This window comes from Falco punctatus, assembly GCF_963210335.1.
Source record: "Falco punctatus genome assembly, chromosome: 2".
In the NCBI taxonomy this organism is placed as follows: domain Eukaryota; kingdom Metazoa; phylum Chordata; class Aves; order Falconiformes; family Falconidae; genus Falco; species Falco punctatus.
In genome coordinates, this window is record NC_137581.1 from 16495389 (window position 1) to 16514325 (window position 18937).

At 42.3% G+C, this 18937-nt stretch overlaps 1 protein-coding gene across 5 annotated transcripts in view; it reads right to left on the reverse strand.

The window, feature by feature from the left end:
- The window catches only part of PDGFD (platelet derived growth factor D), a 169438-nt gene extending 150780 nt beyond the window's left edge, over positions 1-18658 (reverse strand). Inside the window, exon 1 of one of the 5 annotated variants that reach the window (XM_080377091.1) lies at positions 138-18658. In XM_080377091.1, the coding sequence (XP_080233217.1) occupies positions 138-267 (130 nt within the window). In that variant the 5' untranslated portion in view covers positions 268-18658. The remainder of the gene's footprint in view (positions 1-137) is intronic. The other 4 variants (XM_080377087.1, XM_080377089.1, XM_080377088.1 and 1 more) reach the window with 4 other exon arrangements.
- Positions 18659-18937: the final 279 nt, after the last annotated feature.

Below are 18937 nucleotides of genomic sequence, written 5' to 3' on the forward strand. Positions count from 1 at the left end.
CCGGACAGACACCCCCACCGGCTCCGGGGACGCGGCCGCCGCTCCCGGGGAAGGGGCCACGGCAGCTCCCGGGGCGCGCTCGGGGCTTCCTCTGCAAACGCAGCCCTTGGGAATAAAGAGGACTGAGGGACACTTACCATCTCGCCTGATATTCGAGGACCGCAAGGCTTTTATAGATCCGCTCTGGGCAGGGGCAGTGGTGCCCTGACGGCTGCAAAAGTTCGCACAGACGACAGCGTAGAGGAGGAGGAGGATGAGCAGTTGCATTGGGATCCGCTGTGAATGGGACCGTGTCTCTGCAAAGAAGCCCGGCTCTCCCCACCGAGGGTGCTTCCCTCTGTCGTGTTCTCTCCCCCTTCCCGGACTTTTTGGTTGTTGTTGCGGATTGCTTCTGTGTTTGGGGGAGTTGTATGCGGGGGGGGGGGGGGGGGGGGGGGGGGCTAAGGGGGGTTGTGGGTGGTAAAGAAAAAAAGGCACAAAAAAACCCCACCAAACCCAAAACAAAACCCCCACACAGCACCCCAACAGCAAGCACAGCTGCCGAGTTACTCCCCGAGTTGCCCCCAAACTTCCTGCATGCTGAACTTTCTGCTGCGCTTCTGGCGCCGGCCCGACTCGGTATAGGTGAGAAACCCCCGGGACGGGACGGCCGCCCCCTCCCCTCGGCCTGCAGCGCCGTGCCCCACGTCGCAGGCGGGGGGGCTGCCGCCGCCGCGCTCCCCTGCGGCCCCTGCGGAGCAGCTCCGCGCCCCGCTGCTGGGCTGCGCCGCGCCGCTCCCCTCCGCTCCGCACGAGCCGCCGCTGGGGTCTGGAGCGGCGGGAGCGCCCCGCGCTCCGCGGCGGGGGCCGGGGGAGAGGCGGCCCGGGGGAAGGGGGCGGCCCGGGGCAGGGAGGCGGGCGGGCGCGGTGCCCGGGCCCTCCCTGGGCTGTACCGGCCGCGCCGGCTCCAGCCCCGGCAGAGTGGCAGGAGGGGTGGTGCGGGGGAGGCTGGCCCCGGTGTGGAGTGAACCTGCCCTGCCGGGACCAGCGGGGGGGGGGGGGGGGGGGGGGTCCGGTGGGAGCCGTGTGCCAGGGGCTGTCCGCCAGCAGAGGCCACGCACCCAAGTCACCCTCGGGCCCGCGGTGGCCACGTAAAGCTCATCCCTTGGGCTGGAGTGACTCAAATCACTGAGTTGCACTAGGGCGGGTGCAGAGATTTAGTGGAGTAACTGGTGAAAACAAAGTGGAGAAACCCCACAGCTGTCCATGGGAGAAATGCGTGGGCTCTTCTGTCATGCCAAGCACTGTCCAAAGCTTTTCAGAAAAAGTTAATTCCTACTAATTTAGACCCTCATTAAATCGGGTCTGGTATTAAAAGATTGTATTACTGCCTGGAAGAGTTTAGGTCTCAACCAAAGGTATGTGAGGATTGTGATCGGATTGCTGTTTTAATACTCCTTCCTTCCATTAGCTGCAATGAAAATAATCCAGTGAAGACATAGAAAAAACAATCCGGTTCTAACAGCTCTCTAATAAATCCTAACCTACTCAGTTTATTTCTTAAGACATTTAATGTAGTCTTAGCCAGTCTAACAAATTGTAATATGCTGCCAGACCTTTAACAACATGAAACACCCCAGTAGTAGAAGAAGAATGTCGATACAGTGCTGTATCAGGGATATTGGATGAGTCCTGCTACACTCAGAAGACTGCCTCTGGCTGTATGAAACATTTTCTCCAAGAGCATGTTAGGATGACAATGGGACTGAAACATCTTGTATGTCTTAAGGAACCAGTAGGGTGCAATTCTGTTATGCATAATTCATGGTTCTTTATCCCTTTCATGTTCCCCAAAACTGACAGTGAACCTAATCCTGCTCCCATGTGGTAGATAATGGAAAGGCTCCAACAGTGCTTCATTTGCGAGCAGATGTGCCTATATTCTAGGTGCCCATTTCAGAGGGGAAACGGGGAAGGTGGCCAATCCAATTGTCCTAATGGAAGAGGAAAGTCAAGTAGAGGACATAGAGCAAATGAAGGTAGGGGGAGCCGTGAAGATGTCTTCTGTTCATCCAGTCAATGTGTCTTCCTCTTTCCAATTACATTTCAAAGAATTGGCAGAAAACATCAATAAGATCTCAGCTATCTAGCTCTCTCCTGAGTACCTTTTAAGATAAAAGGAGGTGGTCAATACCCTGACCTTTACCACAACCCCTTGGTGAAGTCTTTCCTTCCTCAGTGTCCTCAGGCTGTTGTTCTCCTTTAGATTCAGAGTGCTAGAACCCGTAATTGTTCCCCTTGGGGGTGTGCAGTGGCCTGTTTAAGATGGTGGAGAAGGAAGGACAGATTATCTTCCAACCAGAAGGAAGACAAAAGGTATTTTGACAGTATCTGAGCAATTACATAATCCAGCCAAGAAAGGGCACTGTTTCCAAGGACGCTTCTCTTTCTGTACATGGCTTCACTGGTAGAAGTTTTCTCATATAAAATTCATACATCTTCCCTAGTGCTGTGTCTGGAGCTAGAGTCATGTGGTGTCTTTCTGGCCCCATGCCTCCCTGGCTGCACAGGTTCAGCTTTGACACAAGGGTGGAACAAGCTTTTGCCTAAAACACTCCACAGTTCTTTGGCTGATGTGCTCCCTGGCTTGATACAGAGTGTAAGTTTAAACTTCTTCAAGCTGACCAGGGCATGGAACTGAGGTTTTCTCAGAACTTTTTGTTTTTCTTTTCAAAAGAGTACATGACGCATAGGATGTAATTCCTGTTTCTGCAACAGAGGTACTCGTTGCTTAGAGAACTCAAGCAAAACAGCATGAGGCCTCATAAATTAGACAGTGATGAAAACAAGCAGGTGGATTCCACCATCAATGGCTCTGATATATATCAAGAGGAACTGTGTATAATTCCTATCATACTTTCACGGTACATTTCTGTTTCTCCTTGTACAAGGCATGAGATGCTGCCATCTTTGTTCTAAAACCCAAAATATTTTTGTAGCAGAAGGGATGAGTCTTTTTTCTGAGGTCATAAAAAAGCCAGAAAATATTACTGTGGGGTTCCAAACCGAGGCTTAGCTCTATCAATTATCAGATATTTATTTTAGCCCCAGTATCAAAAAAATCCCAGATTTTCCCTTTTGATATAAAGTTATACAGAAAGATTTTTGGATAGAGCAGCAAGACAGGCATGCATTGGTAGACCTTTGCAGCAAAAGGCCTGCATTTCAATGACAGTCGCTACAGATTATCAATTCACTTTAAAAAGCACTAAAGCCACTATAAAGCAAAATAGTATCTTTATAATAAGGTGTCATAGAACCATATGTCATAAGGTGAGAAGTTTGGATTGTGCTCAGTTTTATGAGCAGATCACTGGATCTTCACTTTGTGGAGAACGTTCCAGTGCAATGGCTAATCTGTATTCTGAGGATTTGAGATAATTTAAAGCATCAGTTGATTTCTATATGAAGACCTATAGCAAATCATGGTTACTGCATAAAAGGACATACTGATATATAAATGTGATGACCTAGGTAATTACAAATCTGTCAGGCTGACTGAGATCCTGATAAAATAACAGTTGATATGAGACTCAATTAATACAAATTAAAAAAACAACAATATAATTAATGCTAATCAGCCTGGAAAATCTTATCATGCTAACTTGGAAATCTGGTTAACAAAATAGCATCCAATTACAGCTTTCAGAAGGCACTGAACTTGGTACCACACAATTTAAATCATATGAAAGTCATGCATACTAAATGTTTTCAAAACTTGTTAAATGACAGGTTTAGAAAGGTTTACTAAAACCAGAAACATTATTAAATGGATTCTGTGTGAGAGAGTGCCGCTCTAGGCTAATTTTTGTTTCTGCACTGATTTGCATTTCCGACAATGACCTGGGAAAAATGCAGTCATTACTCATGACATCTTCAGATGACAAAAACCTTGGAGGAGTAATAGGCTGATCTAGAGTAATGGTGTTATATGAAGATAGACATGTAGGTACTGGACAGAACTGTGAAGCTGCGCCCTGGCATAGTTTACGCTTTAAAATAGCCAATGGCAGCACTACCCAGTGTCTGTAGCATCCACCTCACCTAATTTTAGTCTTCTGAAAGTGCATGGTGTAAGACAGTCACATAGGTTCTCATTGTTCATGGAGAGAATTGGATACCCATCAGAGGGCACTCTAGCCCAGCGGTTTTAGGTGGTTGTGCTGGGTTGGGATAAATTGTTTTCTGGAAGGTCCAGTTTCTCTCTGTGGACAATGGAGAGATCATAGGCAACAAATACATTTATAGTTACTGCATAAGGTAGTTAGGCCTAGAAAGCACTGGTGCAGGAGAATTTATGGGGGGGGATTATCAAGGAAATCAATGGGCTGGAGCCCCCTTTATTACCATTTGTTGACTGGGAGATGCTCCAGCGTCATACAGCTTGTCCATGGAACACAGATGTGCAGTGTGTCCACCCCTTAGAACATTGGAAATATGGTGATTAAGTAGCAAAACCCAAGATTTTTGTGTGCTATCACTGGGATACTTGGGATATTTATTTAAAGAGGGGAACATCAATTACAGCAGGGGCATTATGCTTTCTTCTGTTATTATTAGACTGCTGCATCAATTTCCTGTGAATGTAGTTTTAAAAAGGACCATAATAAAGTGAAAAACACTGAGAGGAAAACCACAGGATCAGTTAGAGGTTGAGAAACATGCCATTCGGGGAAAAGCTTAAAAATCATGGACCATTTAGCTTGTCAAGGAGAAAATCAGAGGGGTCACAGCTACCTCCCAGCAGTAGGATATTGATTCCAGAAGGCTATTCTGCCTAGCAGACAATGACATATCAAGGTGAAAATTGGAGTTAGACAAATCATGATTAGAAGTAAAAGGCATACTTTCCAGTCTGGAAAGCTATAGAAGTATCCAAGTTGTATATTCTTCATCACTGAAAATTTGAAAGGCAAGATTTGATGTTTTCCTAAAACCACTCAAGTGGTTTCAAGCTGTACTTAGGACTTGTGGGGTCTATTGATCACTTCTAAAAGGTCTGTAAAGGTGACAGAGAAAAGCATGTTCATATGTACCGTACTACAAGCCACAATGTACCTTTAGGGATTAATTTCAGGGTAGCACCATGATTTCTGTTATACAGAAGGGAAAGCAGGTGGTGGCAATGACTCCATCCCCCAGTTCATAATCTATGTATGATTTGAGAATGAGCAGAGATGCTTAGAGTAGGATGGAGAAACATCTCACAACTGCTAAAACGTGTGTCTTAAGTAAATTAATATAACCATGATGGCAGATGAAAAGAATGAAAGTTAAAGGTAGACCAAAGCCATTATATGTCTGGAATTAGAATATAGGGGCAGACTCCTGTGTTGTAACAAAAATCACTATACCCCACAGGCACCAAGACACCAAGAGGAGAAGTGCAGCACAGTGATCCATGGCCCAGATTTACTCTCTGAGCTACAGGCAGCAGTTCAATAACATAAAATCACTGGTGAAACTGATACTTTAGGTATTGAGATTATCAAACACAAGCCCAAGCACTGCTGCCTGAAATCGCTACAAGCTGGCATTGATTCATGGGAACTCATGTTAAAACACTCTGAACATTAGATCTGGGGTACAGACCTGCAACTGGTGCTGCTGTTTGTCCTCCTCAAGCAGCCAGCTGTGTGTGCTCACTCATCTGGCCCGTTCTTGAGAACAGCTGTAGGCAGCTTTGATTTATCCAGTCTTTTGGTTTTCCCTCTTGTGTCTGCACTGTTACAGGGTGCTGTGCCCTTCTCCCTTTCAATGTACACCTCCTTCTCTTCCCAACACTTAAATGTCGTTTCCCAGGTCTATGTAGCTTTTGGCTAGAAGATCCTGCAAGTGTTAGATACCAATATTGCACCAGTGAGGCACGCATGAGGAGGGAAAGAAAATGATGTATCAAGCTGAGCACACAAATTTATTACAGTTTCTTAAACTGCTATATCACTCAGACTTTCCCACTGGTACCTAGTGATGGGTAAACCACATTGAAAAAGTATGTTGCCCTCCTGAGGTTAAGTAGGATTTTTTTCCCTCATTGATTTTAGTAGAACCAGCATTTAGATTTAAATTCAGGTTTAAAAATAATGGGCTATGCTTTCTCGTAAGTTTTTCTTAATAAGAAAATAATACCTTCAAAAAGACTGCATTTCTTCTGTATCCTAGTTCCCAGGTTCATAGATTTAAAAGATAGAAGAGTCCTTTCTGACCTGATATAGTTTGACTCCTTGCATAAATAAGCCAAAATGTCTTGCTGTCTGACCTCCTGCTTTGATTTCTCAAGAATTAGCATAGTATCTTTTAGGAAAAAGATCAAAATGTTATTTTAAAATAGGAGGAAACTAGATTTTACAATATCTTGAGACAGAGAATACACCACCACTACCACCACACACACACACCCCCCTATCCATCAATGTTAAGTAATTACAGTGATTAATGACAATTTTTAAAGATTTGGGTGGGGGTGGGTGGGGTGTCCCTCTGGATCTTGTACTGTGTATGAACGGTAACCGTTTATCAGGATCTTCTGCTTGGTCTTTCAAAATATTTGGATACAAGTAATCTGAACCTCCTTCTCTGGATTTTGCAAAACAGCTGCTCACAAGCCACAGTAACTTCTACCTAAACACTCTTGTTATTTCTGTGATCAGTTCCTTTGTACCTGTCAAAATGAGGTCAGATTTTGTTTGCCTTGGATACAACATAGTTGAGTTAGAAAACTGTCACCTAGAATTTTAGAGCAATTCTAGGAATATTTTATTACTGGTAGCCTGAGATCTCTAGGATCAGAGATTTCAGACTGAAATTTATGATGATAATTCATGCTTTCTGTCTGCACATTGTAGATATTACCTAAGAAATAAAGCATCCCATTTTATTAAGACAGAAAACTGTATGGTGTAGGTTCCTCTGTGTGTAATCCTGCTCAGACATTCCCTCTGGACTACTCTGTGTTCTCTCCTCTGGGACAGGAAGAATTTACCTTCTCTTGACTTCACCATTTTCCTCCTTCAGCACATTTTCAGCATGGGAACACTCTCAAATTCTGTAAATTATTATATTGTGAAAAAATTAGAATATACCATCTGAGCAATGTTGTAAAGACCAGAATGCACCTTGATGCTGAACCCTCACAGCAGTAACTTGTGTCCTGGCACCACAAAGATGGCACATGAACTTCTTGTCATCTTTTGCAGTTTGTGCTCAGTTGAGAAAATATGTAAGAGATCAAATGTCTTCCTTTGTTGATTAAAGATTCCCCCTCAGTTTCCTGAGAGTTAAAGTTCTGAGCAGCCATCATAGATGTGTGTTCTATATAAAGTCCTCTATTCAGCCATCTAGATCATTAAAAGTTTATTGTAATATTGTCAGGATTTTATAAAGGGCTGAACCTTCTAACTATGTAAAATTTGTCATTGTCCTCTTAAGTTACATCTTTCTTTTCACCCTTTGTCTTCAGTTTTACAGAATACCACTTTAACTCAACTGGTCGACAGTGTTTCAAAACTGCTGAGCCATTACTCCAGGCTTTTGTTTTCCTTTTTTTTTTTCCTTTCCTTTTCTTCATGGGTAATTTTATACCTCTGTGAGGTCTGGGTGCACATGTGCAATGGAGATACTTACTAAATCCAATTGTCCAAAAACCTCAGCCTTGTTTTTTTCTTTTCTTCTTTCCCACTGAAGAATTTTCCAACACCATTTTATGAATAGGGAGTTTTCTGGCTTGCAGTAAGAAATGTACAACACACAATGGAGAATCCTTTTTCCATTGCTGATTATCTTAGTACTGTGTGTGGTTTTGCGCTTGGAAAGCAAACTTGTCATACTTCCTCTTTGACATGCCTATATTTCACAGATACACTAAAATGAAGCCTCTTCAGTCATTTCAAAAAACATAAGTGGGCACCATAAAATAGACAAATCCAGGACAAAAGGGTCAGAAATGCAAAACTTTGAGGCTCAAAACTCTTCCTTCTGGAGCTTGTGTCATAGAATCACACAGTGGTTTGGTTTGGAGGTCACCTGCAAGGATCACCTAGTACAACCCCCCTGCCATAGTCCGGGACATCTTTCGCTAGATCAGGTTGCTCAACGTCCCATCCAACATGACCTTGAACATTTCCAGTAACGAGGCATCCACAGCTTCTCTGGACAACCTGTTCTAGTGTCTCACCTTACATCCTTACATCAGTTTTTTTTTCCTTACATCAGTCCAAGCCTCCCCTCTTTCATTTAAAACCATTGCCCCCTTGTCCTGTCACTACAGGCCCTGGTACAAAGTCCTTCTCCGTCTTTGTTATAAACCCCCTTTATATATTGAAAGGCTGCAGTAAGGTCTCCCCAATACCTTCACTTCTCCAGGCTGAACAATCCCAACTCTCTCATTCTGTCTTCACAGGAGAGGTGTTCCAGCCCTCTGACCACTTTTGTGGCCCTCCTCTGGACGCACTCCAACAGGTCCATGTCTTTCTTCTACTGGTGACCCCAGAGCTGGATGTAGTACTCCAGGTGGAGTCTCATGAGAGTGGAGTAGAGGGGCAGAATCCCCTCCCTCAGCATGCTGGCCACACTTCTTTTGATACAACACAGGATATGGTTGGTTTTCTGGGCTGTGAGTGTACGTTTCTGACTCGCTTCCATTTTCTCATCCACTGGTATCCCTAAGTCCTTCTTGGCAGGGCTGCTTTCAATCCATTCATCCTTCCAGTCTGTATTGATACTGGGAGTTGCCCTGACCCAGCTGCAGGACCTTGCACTTGACCTTGTGTACTTAAAATGTACTCTGTGCTTACAGTTCATTTTTTTAAGGGAAGGTAATTTTATATCATACCAAAAATAGAACCTGTATACAATAGACTACAATATATAAGCAACCAGATTTTCAAAGGGAGTTGATTTGTAGGTATTGGAGAAAGCACATTAAGCATATTGAATTTTTTTTTTTTGGTTTAAATATGTGCGGTTTTTAAATCATCTCATTAAGATAAAATTATTCAATCTGCTTTAGATGGCAATGTGTGAGAGTCTTCAGCTTATCTTAGGGGCAGTAGTGAGAATTATTTATCTCTGGTTTCAAATTAGTGGGAATACGTTCAGGCTGCCCAACTCTTTCTTCAGATCACGTTGTCATACAGAGGAGTTAAGTTCACAGTTTTATGCACACAACATGTTAACATAAACTAGTTAACCACCTGGCATTGGTTAAGCAGAATTTATGCTGATACTGTGCTAATGACCTTGCACTATCATTAGACCAAATCAGTCTCCTGGGGGAGAACCCAACAAAGCATACTAATTCAATGCATTCCTAGGAGGTAGCGTGCACAGTAAAATACATTTTGTCATTTATCTAGCTCCATTTTCATTCAGAAGTACTTTCTAAATTAAATACCGAAGCCTCCCCAGAGGCCTCTGGAATGGCAGAATGAGATGAAAACATGCACGGAAAAAAGACAAACAAAAGACAGATTTGTGCAAATCTACAATCATTGTGGGCATTTTAAAGTACTGATGTGCTGTATTAACAAGTGTAGGAGTAATCTGTTTTGAATGTAGACTTAGAAAATAAAACTTAGAAGGGTAAACACAACTTAGAAGGATAAATCTGATACAGACCCCATAGGCTCCCTTTACAGTCTGAGACAAACAGGTGCCACCAGAGGGTACTTAATCCAGCATGCCATTTTCATAATTATTTTAGGAAGCATTGAGCTCCCCTTGCCCTTTCCCCCCTTTCCAGTGGCTTTCTCTTTCCCTAGTAACTGCAAGACAACTCTGGGTGATTATCGCAGACATAGATGTCTAACTTAAGGAAACATAAGTTAGGGCAGATGAATTTCAGCTTGAACAATCACAGCAATCAAGAGTTAGAAAATTTCAGAAATAAAATGCTTTGTGAATCTTACATCAGCCTCCCTTTACATATGTAGGACATATGCTTTAATTACTAGGTGTGCAAACTACTTTTTTCAGAGAATTCAGTACACATAATGGAGGAGATGAATCATGATTTTGCAGTACAAACGGAGATAGTCTGTAGAACCTTTACTTCTTTTGTCACAGAGTTGAAAGTTATGAAGTGTGTGGGGCAGGATGCGGATGGAAAAGAAAGCAGAATCCCTAAGGCAGTTGAGTGCTCTGAAAGGGTTTCTACACCCGCCTGTTTGTGTTGCCACATGGATGACGTAATCCAGATTTCTCACAGCTGGTCTCTCGTGCTATGTTTCTCATTTTCTGCATGCCCAGCGGGAGACAGTAGGGTCTGACAAATAAGTGCAGAGCACGCATAATTATATTTCAAGTTAACAGAATTTATTTCTTGAATATGTGTAGTGCTATATAATGCCAAGCATTATAAATCTTAGTATCTAAAACTAGTGGAAACTATTTACCTTAATCTTTCTGCACCCCAGTCCCATTTGAGAAAGAGGATGTTGATGTACTTCACTATATACTGTAGCACCCAAATCAAATACCTGGTACTGCCAAATATCTGCCAAATTAAATCCTGTGCGTCTAACCAAAGATATGTCTGTAACATAGACAAAATTTGGCAACTTTTTAATATAATTCATGTGGTTTAGATGTCTGTCTAAGAATAAGCTGATTTGCATCCTGGAAGTACCTGTTTCTTTTTCAGTGACACTAAGGGAAGCCCAAAGGGACTAGTTCAGGTGTAGACATCAGGGCTGCAGGTATCTGAAGGCAGGGCAGTTGAATAATCCTGCCTTCTGTGATGACCTCCATTTTGGGCACTGAATGATGCAGAGACTGTAATAAAAAGTACACTTTGATAATTTTATTTGTTAGTTGGCTTCGTAATAGATATGCATGAGGGATCAAATTAAGGTTGCACAGAATGCCTTTTGAAAGCTTGGCACGGCAATCTTAATAGCAGTATAATAGTTATTCTCTGGGAATGAAAAGATATCAGCCTGAGGCAGACACTTGGAATGTTGCATTTCAGTTTAAACAGTTAAAGTTTGAAAAAAGAGTCTTATAGTAGGAAAGGAGGGCAAATTAATAATAGGTGGTTTTACTAACTATCCCTGAGAAACTCCATCCTTTCTTGGTTCTGTGGCAGGCAACAGAGCTTGCATGGCAGCCCTGTAAGCCTGTGCATGTCTCAGCTCTAGTCCTTTGTTCAGCATTCTTCTGGAGTTAGTAATGACATGGCATTTATAAAAGTTTTTACAAAAAAGGCCCAATCATCAGGACTTTCTCTGGAAGCTAGCTAGGTGTTTGTTAACATTCACACTGTACAGATAGGGAAAACATTAGTTCAAATTCTTTGTCCAATGTCACATCACACAGAATTATCAGGTAACAAATGGCAGTCCAAGTCAGTGTTTAACTCATTAGGCTAAAATGTCTAGCAATTTTTTTTCTCAGGTTCTTCCTGGAAAAGCTGCACTATACCATTGCATGTAGGGCAATGACTTCGCACGTTCATGTTAGAGACTTGCATAAACAGAAAAGGACCTTGACTAAGCACGTTAAACTGTTTGTGCGATGTTGTCACTTAAAATATCTCAGGGATTGCAATGTATGGCAGAAGGTGATTGTACCTCTCGATTCACGGTTCTTCAGACGCAGTTTACATTAAAAATACAAGGCATGTTTCATGTGTCCTTCTGGTGTCTTAGGGTTATTGTATGAACAGCAAGAGGTCTTTCAGTCTCCGAAACAGCATTAGCTACCATTGTCTTTCCTTCCTAACTTCCTTTCATCTGCACTTTGCTTGCTTAGAAGCTTCCCTGGATGGTGGAAGTCATCAGCATCAGGCATTAGAGGTTCTGCTGTAGGCTCACTTTGGCTGTATCACAATGAAAACTTTCATTAAGCAAGGGTAGATCATATGAACTTCTTATTAGCTGTTACAAACCCACTGAACACCATATGAGAATTTGGTGACTTTCCTGGATAGGGCTTTAACATCTAACATATTTGGAATGGGCTTTAAAGACATGAATTCTAAGCCTGACTTGATATAGTTTACTGCAGGACACCAGAAAACTGATTTAGACCTGTATTTCCAAAACTCCCTACTAATTTTGGAAACCTAATTTTCAGAAGAGTGCATCAGCAGCAGCCACAGTAGATATCCAGACATTACAATTGTATGTCTATTGCAGTTGCAAATTTACTTGAGAAGAGAGAGAAGAAATGGGCCATGAACTTTTTTAGTAATTCCATTAACACTGACCAATTCAGCACATAATTAGGCATATTTGCATTACTAATGCTCCCCAGCCTCAGTTTAAATAAGGGCTGTGGGACTACTTATTGTCTTAGAAAGATATTTTGGAGAGATCTGCTGTTTGTATGGCTATAATGGCAACTGCCCTATATCAAAAGTCAGTGGAGATGGCAAGGAATTGTATTTAGCAGTCTGACATCTGAATTTACTCTATGCAAGTCTGCATGGCTGAAAAGTGATATGCCACACAGTGCCTGCTATACAGACAGCTGTTTTAGACTGAGCACATTGTGGTGTTGGTACAAATCTAAGGCATCAGACAAAACCTCCAATAAACAAACCTACAATTATTTGCCTATAAAGGAAATATCCTTGCTTAAAACTTCAGGACAACAGAATCTGCTGCTCTGGTCTTCAGTCAGTTGTCGGAGTAAACTAATCTGGAACAAAATCAGCTGAGTCACTGAGATCCAAAAAGAACAATCTGTAGAGGGCGAAATGGTCAGGCTCTTTCTTGGATAAAACAGGATAAAAGAGGTTTACTGCAGATCTTACAAAAGCATTCAAACAATGTTTTCTGATCATACCCCACAGTTTTAAAAGAGAAGGAATTTATTAAGTAATTGAAAACAGTTGTGTTTGTGTAGGATTCCATATTGGAAGTTGTGCACTTATCTTGACTGTATTCTTACAGCTGACACTTTTTACCTATCCACATACTACTGGTTATTTAGTGCTTGTTAGAGTAACTTGCTGTGCGCATCTACCTGCGTGCGCGCACGCACACACACACACACCCCATCTTCTAGCATATTTGCAGAAGAGAGAGACCTATTTTATGTTCATCATCTGATCTAGTCAGTGATTAAAAGGAATTCAGCTCCAGTAGCCTAGTTCTGTGACTGTGAGGTAGGTAGCCAGTCTATGATTTACAGTATGATCCTTTTTGTATTATATTTTCTTAGTGTTTTCATAAACAAAATAAGAATAACTCTACAGAAGGAGTAGTAATACATTCCTCTAAAATATGTTGTGTAAGCTGCAAAAGAAAAAGTAAATGAAGCGTAAGGGACAATTTTTGTTTGCCTGACAATTCTATTCTAAGTCTGTTACACTTTAAATAGTGTAAACAGAAATTTAGATGAAAAATGAGAAGCATTGCTTTTATATTAGATATTTGAGAAGCGCAAAGAAAAAATTGAATACAAGGAAGATGCACTTTCTTAACTTGGAATTCAGTCAATATTTGCAGTGGAAGGAGCTATGGTTTAAAGGACTGAATCAGCAATGTTAAGTTTGTTATTCATAAAAGTTGAACAGTAGATGATTTTAATAGCTTTACTTCCTGTCAGTTGATGTGTATTTTCAGATACAGTCTCAATGTGATTGCCAGCCATCAGCTGTAGTCCAAGTAAGTAATTATTGGCTGTAGCCCAAGTAACCAATTATTAACGTATCTTGAACTATCGTGTGCAGCATTTATGGGTTACTTTACCTTCACCCTGAGTTTTAAGATATCCAAGGTGATAATTTTTCCCTTCCAGAGGGAGTGATCTAAATGGCCTTGGGCTTTTTTACAATCAGAACTGATTTATGAACAGGAACTTACTTGTATTTTTTTGTTAGTCTTCATTAAACATTATTCATTTAAAAAATGAAAATCCATCATGTTAGACATGCCTGGTTTGGTAAGAATATCTCACAGTTTGAGCAGATTAAACACTTGGTAGCTCACACCAATATGTATCTTTTCAGGAGTATTGAACCTCAAGTGACAACCTGTTGCAGGGTGATATGCCTCAATATGTTCCACACCCACTGAATTACGGTCATAGGTACAGTCTGTAATCAATAATTTGAGACCCTCTGTTAGTCATACAGAGCTGTCAAACATAGTCAAATCACAGCACATTTCTGCCATCCTTTGATTTATAATTAACATTGCCTTCATTTTCCTCCTACCTCCCCAAATTCACATTTTCTTCCTTTTTTTGTAACTATTTTCAAACTTTTTAATCCACATCTTAGGCTTTTTGAAGGCAAGTATATTGGCCTATGCTGTAGTAATCTTCTGTAATTGATTTGGGATGTCTGCCAGTCTCTTCTATTATTCTGTGCTGACATCTTTATATGACTGGCTTTTATCCAAATGCTGTCATCTTTTGCATTCTTTTTATTAATTTCCTCTTTTTGTGCTGAGAGACCGTATTCCTAGCCTTTGTGTTGCCCCTTCATCCCTCACGTTTGCAGTATAAAAGGTACAAAGGACAAAATTTCCAAATATTGAGATCTCCATGCTTGGCCTTTCTGATATTTTCTCTGCTCTTTTTGGTTAAGGCAGTTGCTGTATCCCATTCATCTACTTAACAAGATAACATTTAGAGGTTTGATTCATTATATTCCCATTTAGTATTTTGGTGAACTTTTTTTTTAGTGCCTTAATTTTTTATTGCTATTTTACTTTGTATTTTCCGCTATTTGATTCATTAAAAAAAAAAAGTATGAGATTCAGAATCAGAAAACTGTGTCATCATCATGCTCCCATAAAACTTGCTCATGAAGCATCTCCTGTGTGAGCACCCCACCTTCCCAGATGCCCTTGCATAATAGGTAGGAAGCTGTGCAAGTGGAATTGAACAATAATGAAGACGATGGTTGTTCATCTACCTCAGAAGCGTTGCCAAGGGTAAGTAGGACTGCAGTCTGCATCAAAACTGCTTCCATAAAGAAAAAAACCCTGGGTCATTGTCATGGGAGACTCCCCTCTGAAGGAAACAGGAGGTCCAATGTGCACACCAGACCCACATCTCAGGGAAGATCCTGAGGCCTGGATTAAAGATGTGAAGAGAAAGCTTCCTACCCTGGTACAGCTCTCAGCTTATTATCCATTATTAATTTTTCAGGTAGACAGCAATGAAGTTGCAGCAAGAAGTCTAAAGGAAATCATGAGAGACTTCAGCGCCTTGGGATGACTGGTTAAGGGATCAGGAGCACAAGTAGTGTTCTACTCCGTCCTTCCAGTTACAGGGAATGATGAGGTAAGAAAGAGGAAGAGCCAGCAGAATTTTGGGTTTTTTTGATCATGGGTCAGTCTACATGACACCAGGCTTGGTGCTGGCAACAGATGAGGTACCCCTGTCCCAGAGGTGGAAAAGGATCTTTGCACAGACGTTATCAGGACTCATTGAAAGAGCCTTAAACAGAAGTGTCTGTGAGATAACTTCCTGACACAGCTTCTGAGTGAGCCAGCTACGGAAGGCATCTTGCTGGAACTATTGTATGTCAACAGATAAGGACTGGTGGGTTGTGTGATGGTTGGAGGCAGTCTTGGACATAGCAACCACAAAATGGTAGAATTTTTGATTCTCAGAGAAGGAAGGGGGGGGGGGGGGGGGTGTCAGCAGAGCAGCCACCTTGGACTTCCAGAGGGCAGACTTCGGCCTAATTAGGAGACTGGTTGACAGAGTCCCTTGGGAGGCTGTCCTGAAGGGCAAAGGGGTCCAGGAGGGATGGACATTCTTCAAGAAGGAAATCTTAAAAGCTCAGGAGCAGGCCATCCCCATGTGCTGACAGACAATCGTGCAGGGAAGAAGACTGGCCTGGCTGAAGAGAGAGCTTTGGCTGGAACTTGGGAAAAAAGAGACTTTCTGACCTTGGGACCGCCTTGGCAATTCAGGAGGACTGCAAGGATATTGTGAGGTTACACAGGGAGAAAATGAGAATGGCCAAGGCCCAGCTAGAATTTAATCTGGCTACTGCCATGGAAGAGAATAAAAAATGTTTCTATAAATACATTAGCAAACAAAGGAGGGCTAAGGAGAATCTCCATTCTTTATTGGATGTGGGAGGAAACATAGTGACAAAGGATGAGGAAAAGGCTGAGGTACTTAATGTCTTTGCCTCCGACTTCTAATAGTGAGACAGTACCCATCCCCCGAGCTGGAAGACAGGGGCAGGGAGCAGAATGAAGCCCCCATAATCCAAGGGGAAAGGGTCAGCCAGCTGCTGCGCCACGCAGACACACACAAGGCTATGGGGCCGGATGGGATCCACGCAAGGGGACTGGCGGAGCTGGCAGATTTGCTCACCAAAACACTTTCCGTCATCTATCATCAGTCCTGGCTAACTGGGGAGGTCCCAGTTGACAGGAACTTTGCAAATGGGATGCCCATTTACAAGCAGGGCTGGAAGGAGGATCTACAGGGACCTACAGGCCTGTCAGTCTGACCTCAGTGCCACAGCAGGTTATGGAGCAGATCATCTGGAGTGCCACCAGACGGCACATATAGGACAACCAGGTGATCAGGCCCAGCCAGCATGGGTTTATGAAAGGCAGGTCCTGCTTGATGAACTTGATCTCCTCCCATGACAAGATGGCCCGCTTAATGGATGAGGGAAAGGCTGTGGACGTTGTCTACCTAGACTTTAGTAAATCCTTTGGCACCGTTTCCCACAGCATTCTCCTGGAGAAACTGGCTGCTCATGACTTGGATGGGCCTACTCTACTGAGTGAAATACTGGCTGGAAGGCTGTGCCCAAAGGGTGGTGGTGAAGGGAGCTACATCCAGCTGGTGGCTGGTCACAAGTGGTGTTCCCCAGGGCTCAGTACTGGGGCCAGTCCTCTTTAGTATCTTTGCCAGTGATCTGGGTGAGGGGGTCAAAGTGTACCCTCAGTAAGTTTGCAGGTGACACCAGGCTGGGTGGCAGTGTTGATCTGCTGGAGGGCAGGAAGGCTCTGCAGAGGGATCTGGACAGGCTGGACTGATGGGCCGAGGCCAGCTGTGTGAAGTTCAACAGGCCCGGGTCCTGCACTGCACTTGGGTCACAACAGCCCCACAAAACACAACAGGCTTGGGAGAAAGTGGCTGGAAAGCTGCCAGGCAGAAAATGACCTTGGGGTGCTCATTGATGGCCAGCAGTGTGCCCAGGTGGCCAAGAGGGCCAACAGCATCCTGGCTTGTATCCAAAACAGTATGACCAGCAGTACTACGGAAAAGATTGTCCACCTGTACTTGGCAGTGATGGGGTCATACCTCAAATACTGTGTTCAGTTTTGGGCCCCTCACTGCAAGATGGATGTAGAGGTGCTGCAGCATGTCCAGAGAAGAGCAACAAAGCTGTTAAGTGATATAGAGAAGAAGTCTTACAAAGGGCAGCTGAAGGAACTGGGGTGTAGCCTGGTGAGGAGACTCAGGGGAGATCTTATCACTCTCTACAACTACCTGAAAGGAGGTTGTATTGAGGTGGGTGCTGGTCTCTTCTGCCAAGTAACCAGTGATAGGACAAGAGGAAAGGGACTCAAGCTGCCCCAGGGGAGGTTTAGATTTAGACATTAGGAAACATTCCTTCACCAAAAGGGTTGTCACTCATTGGAACTGGCTGCCCAGGGAAGTGGTTGAGTCACCATCCCTGGAGGTATTTAAAAGTCATGTAGATGTGGTTTATTGGTGGACTTGGCAGTGCTAGGTTAACTGTTGGAGTTGATAATCTTGAAGGTCTTTTCCACCTTAAATGATTCTATACTACTATGATTGTATGATTCTATGATTTCTGTAAAACATGCTGTGAAAGAGATGAATTCATAATGAACTTTAATGTAATTGAGAAGCAACTTGGTTTTTTATTGAGGATCGTTGTTTTCATCTGCATTATAAAGCTCTGAATATATATCAATTCTTTTAGATTAAAAGAGAAAAGCTATCCATAGATAACTGAACAATACTTTTTTGTGGTTATATACATTGTCTTCATGTGGTCCAGCTCTATTTTTTATGTGCCATCTGATGCAAAATGAGCTTTGGTCTGTAAAACATAGGCAAGAACTAGTTCTTTGGTATCTTGCTATAAATCACTAGTAGTGATCTACAGATGAAGAAATATAAAATTCCATTTAATTGTGGACCAAGACAAAATCATATATAACTGAAATCCGCAATACATATTGTGTTCGTATTTAATCTGCCTCCCAACCAAACCACAATTATTTTTTTCTCATTTCAGTGGTCTTTCTATCAGGCCATTAATTTTTGGATAGTAGAGCAGCCATATTCAGCACAGTTTATTACCATTCCCTTAGCCAAAAGTGTGTGGCTATTTCACAGTCAGTTGAACTAACATGATTAGTAATAGTCTTCTATGTCTGGTTAACATTGATCAATTATTTGCTAAAGAACAGGGCCTTGCAAACTTCATTTTTATGGATCTATTATCTGATCAGCCAGATGCCAATCACCAACTTAATGAAGACCTTCTAGCCATCCTCTCCTGTATCCAGTTCAGGAGATCATAAGTGATTCATCTTTTATTACTCTAAGAGCTAATCTTTTTGCCCTAATGCCCTAATGTTTTTTAAATTAGAAGTACTGGAGAACATACATACAGAAGTTGGAGATCTGATTTACCAACTATAAGCATTATTATCTGGATAATCATGCAAATATTTATATTTACAGATAATATATTGTAACTGTGTTTTTTATTAGGACTAAAATAATAATGAATTATTATGCCTTTAGTGTATTTTATGTAACTTACCATGTGAAACTGGCGCAATTACAATCAGTACTTATCGTCCTCATCTAAAATAGCATCTGAGCCACTTCAGAATATGTTCATCTCCATAATACCTTTTTTAGGCATTATTAATTATAACCTGCCATTGTTTTACAGAAGGAGAACTAGAAAACATCAGCTCTGTAT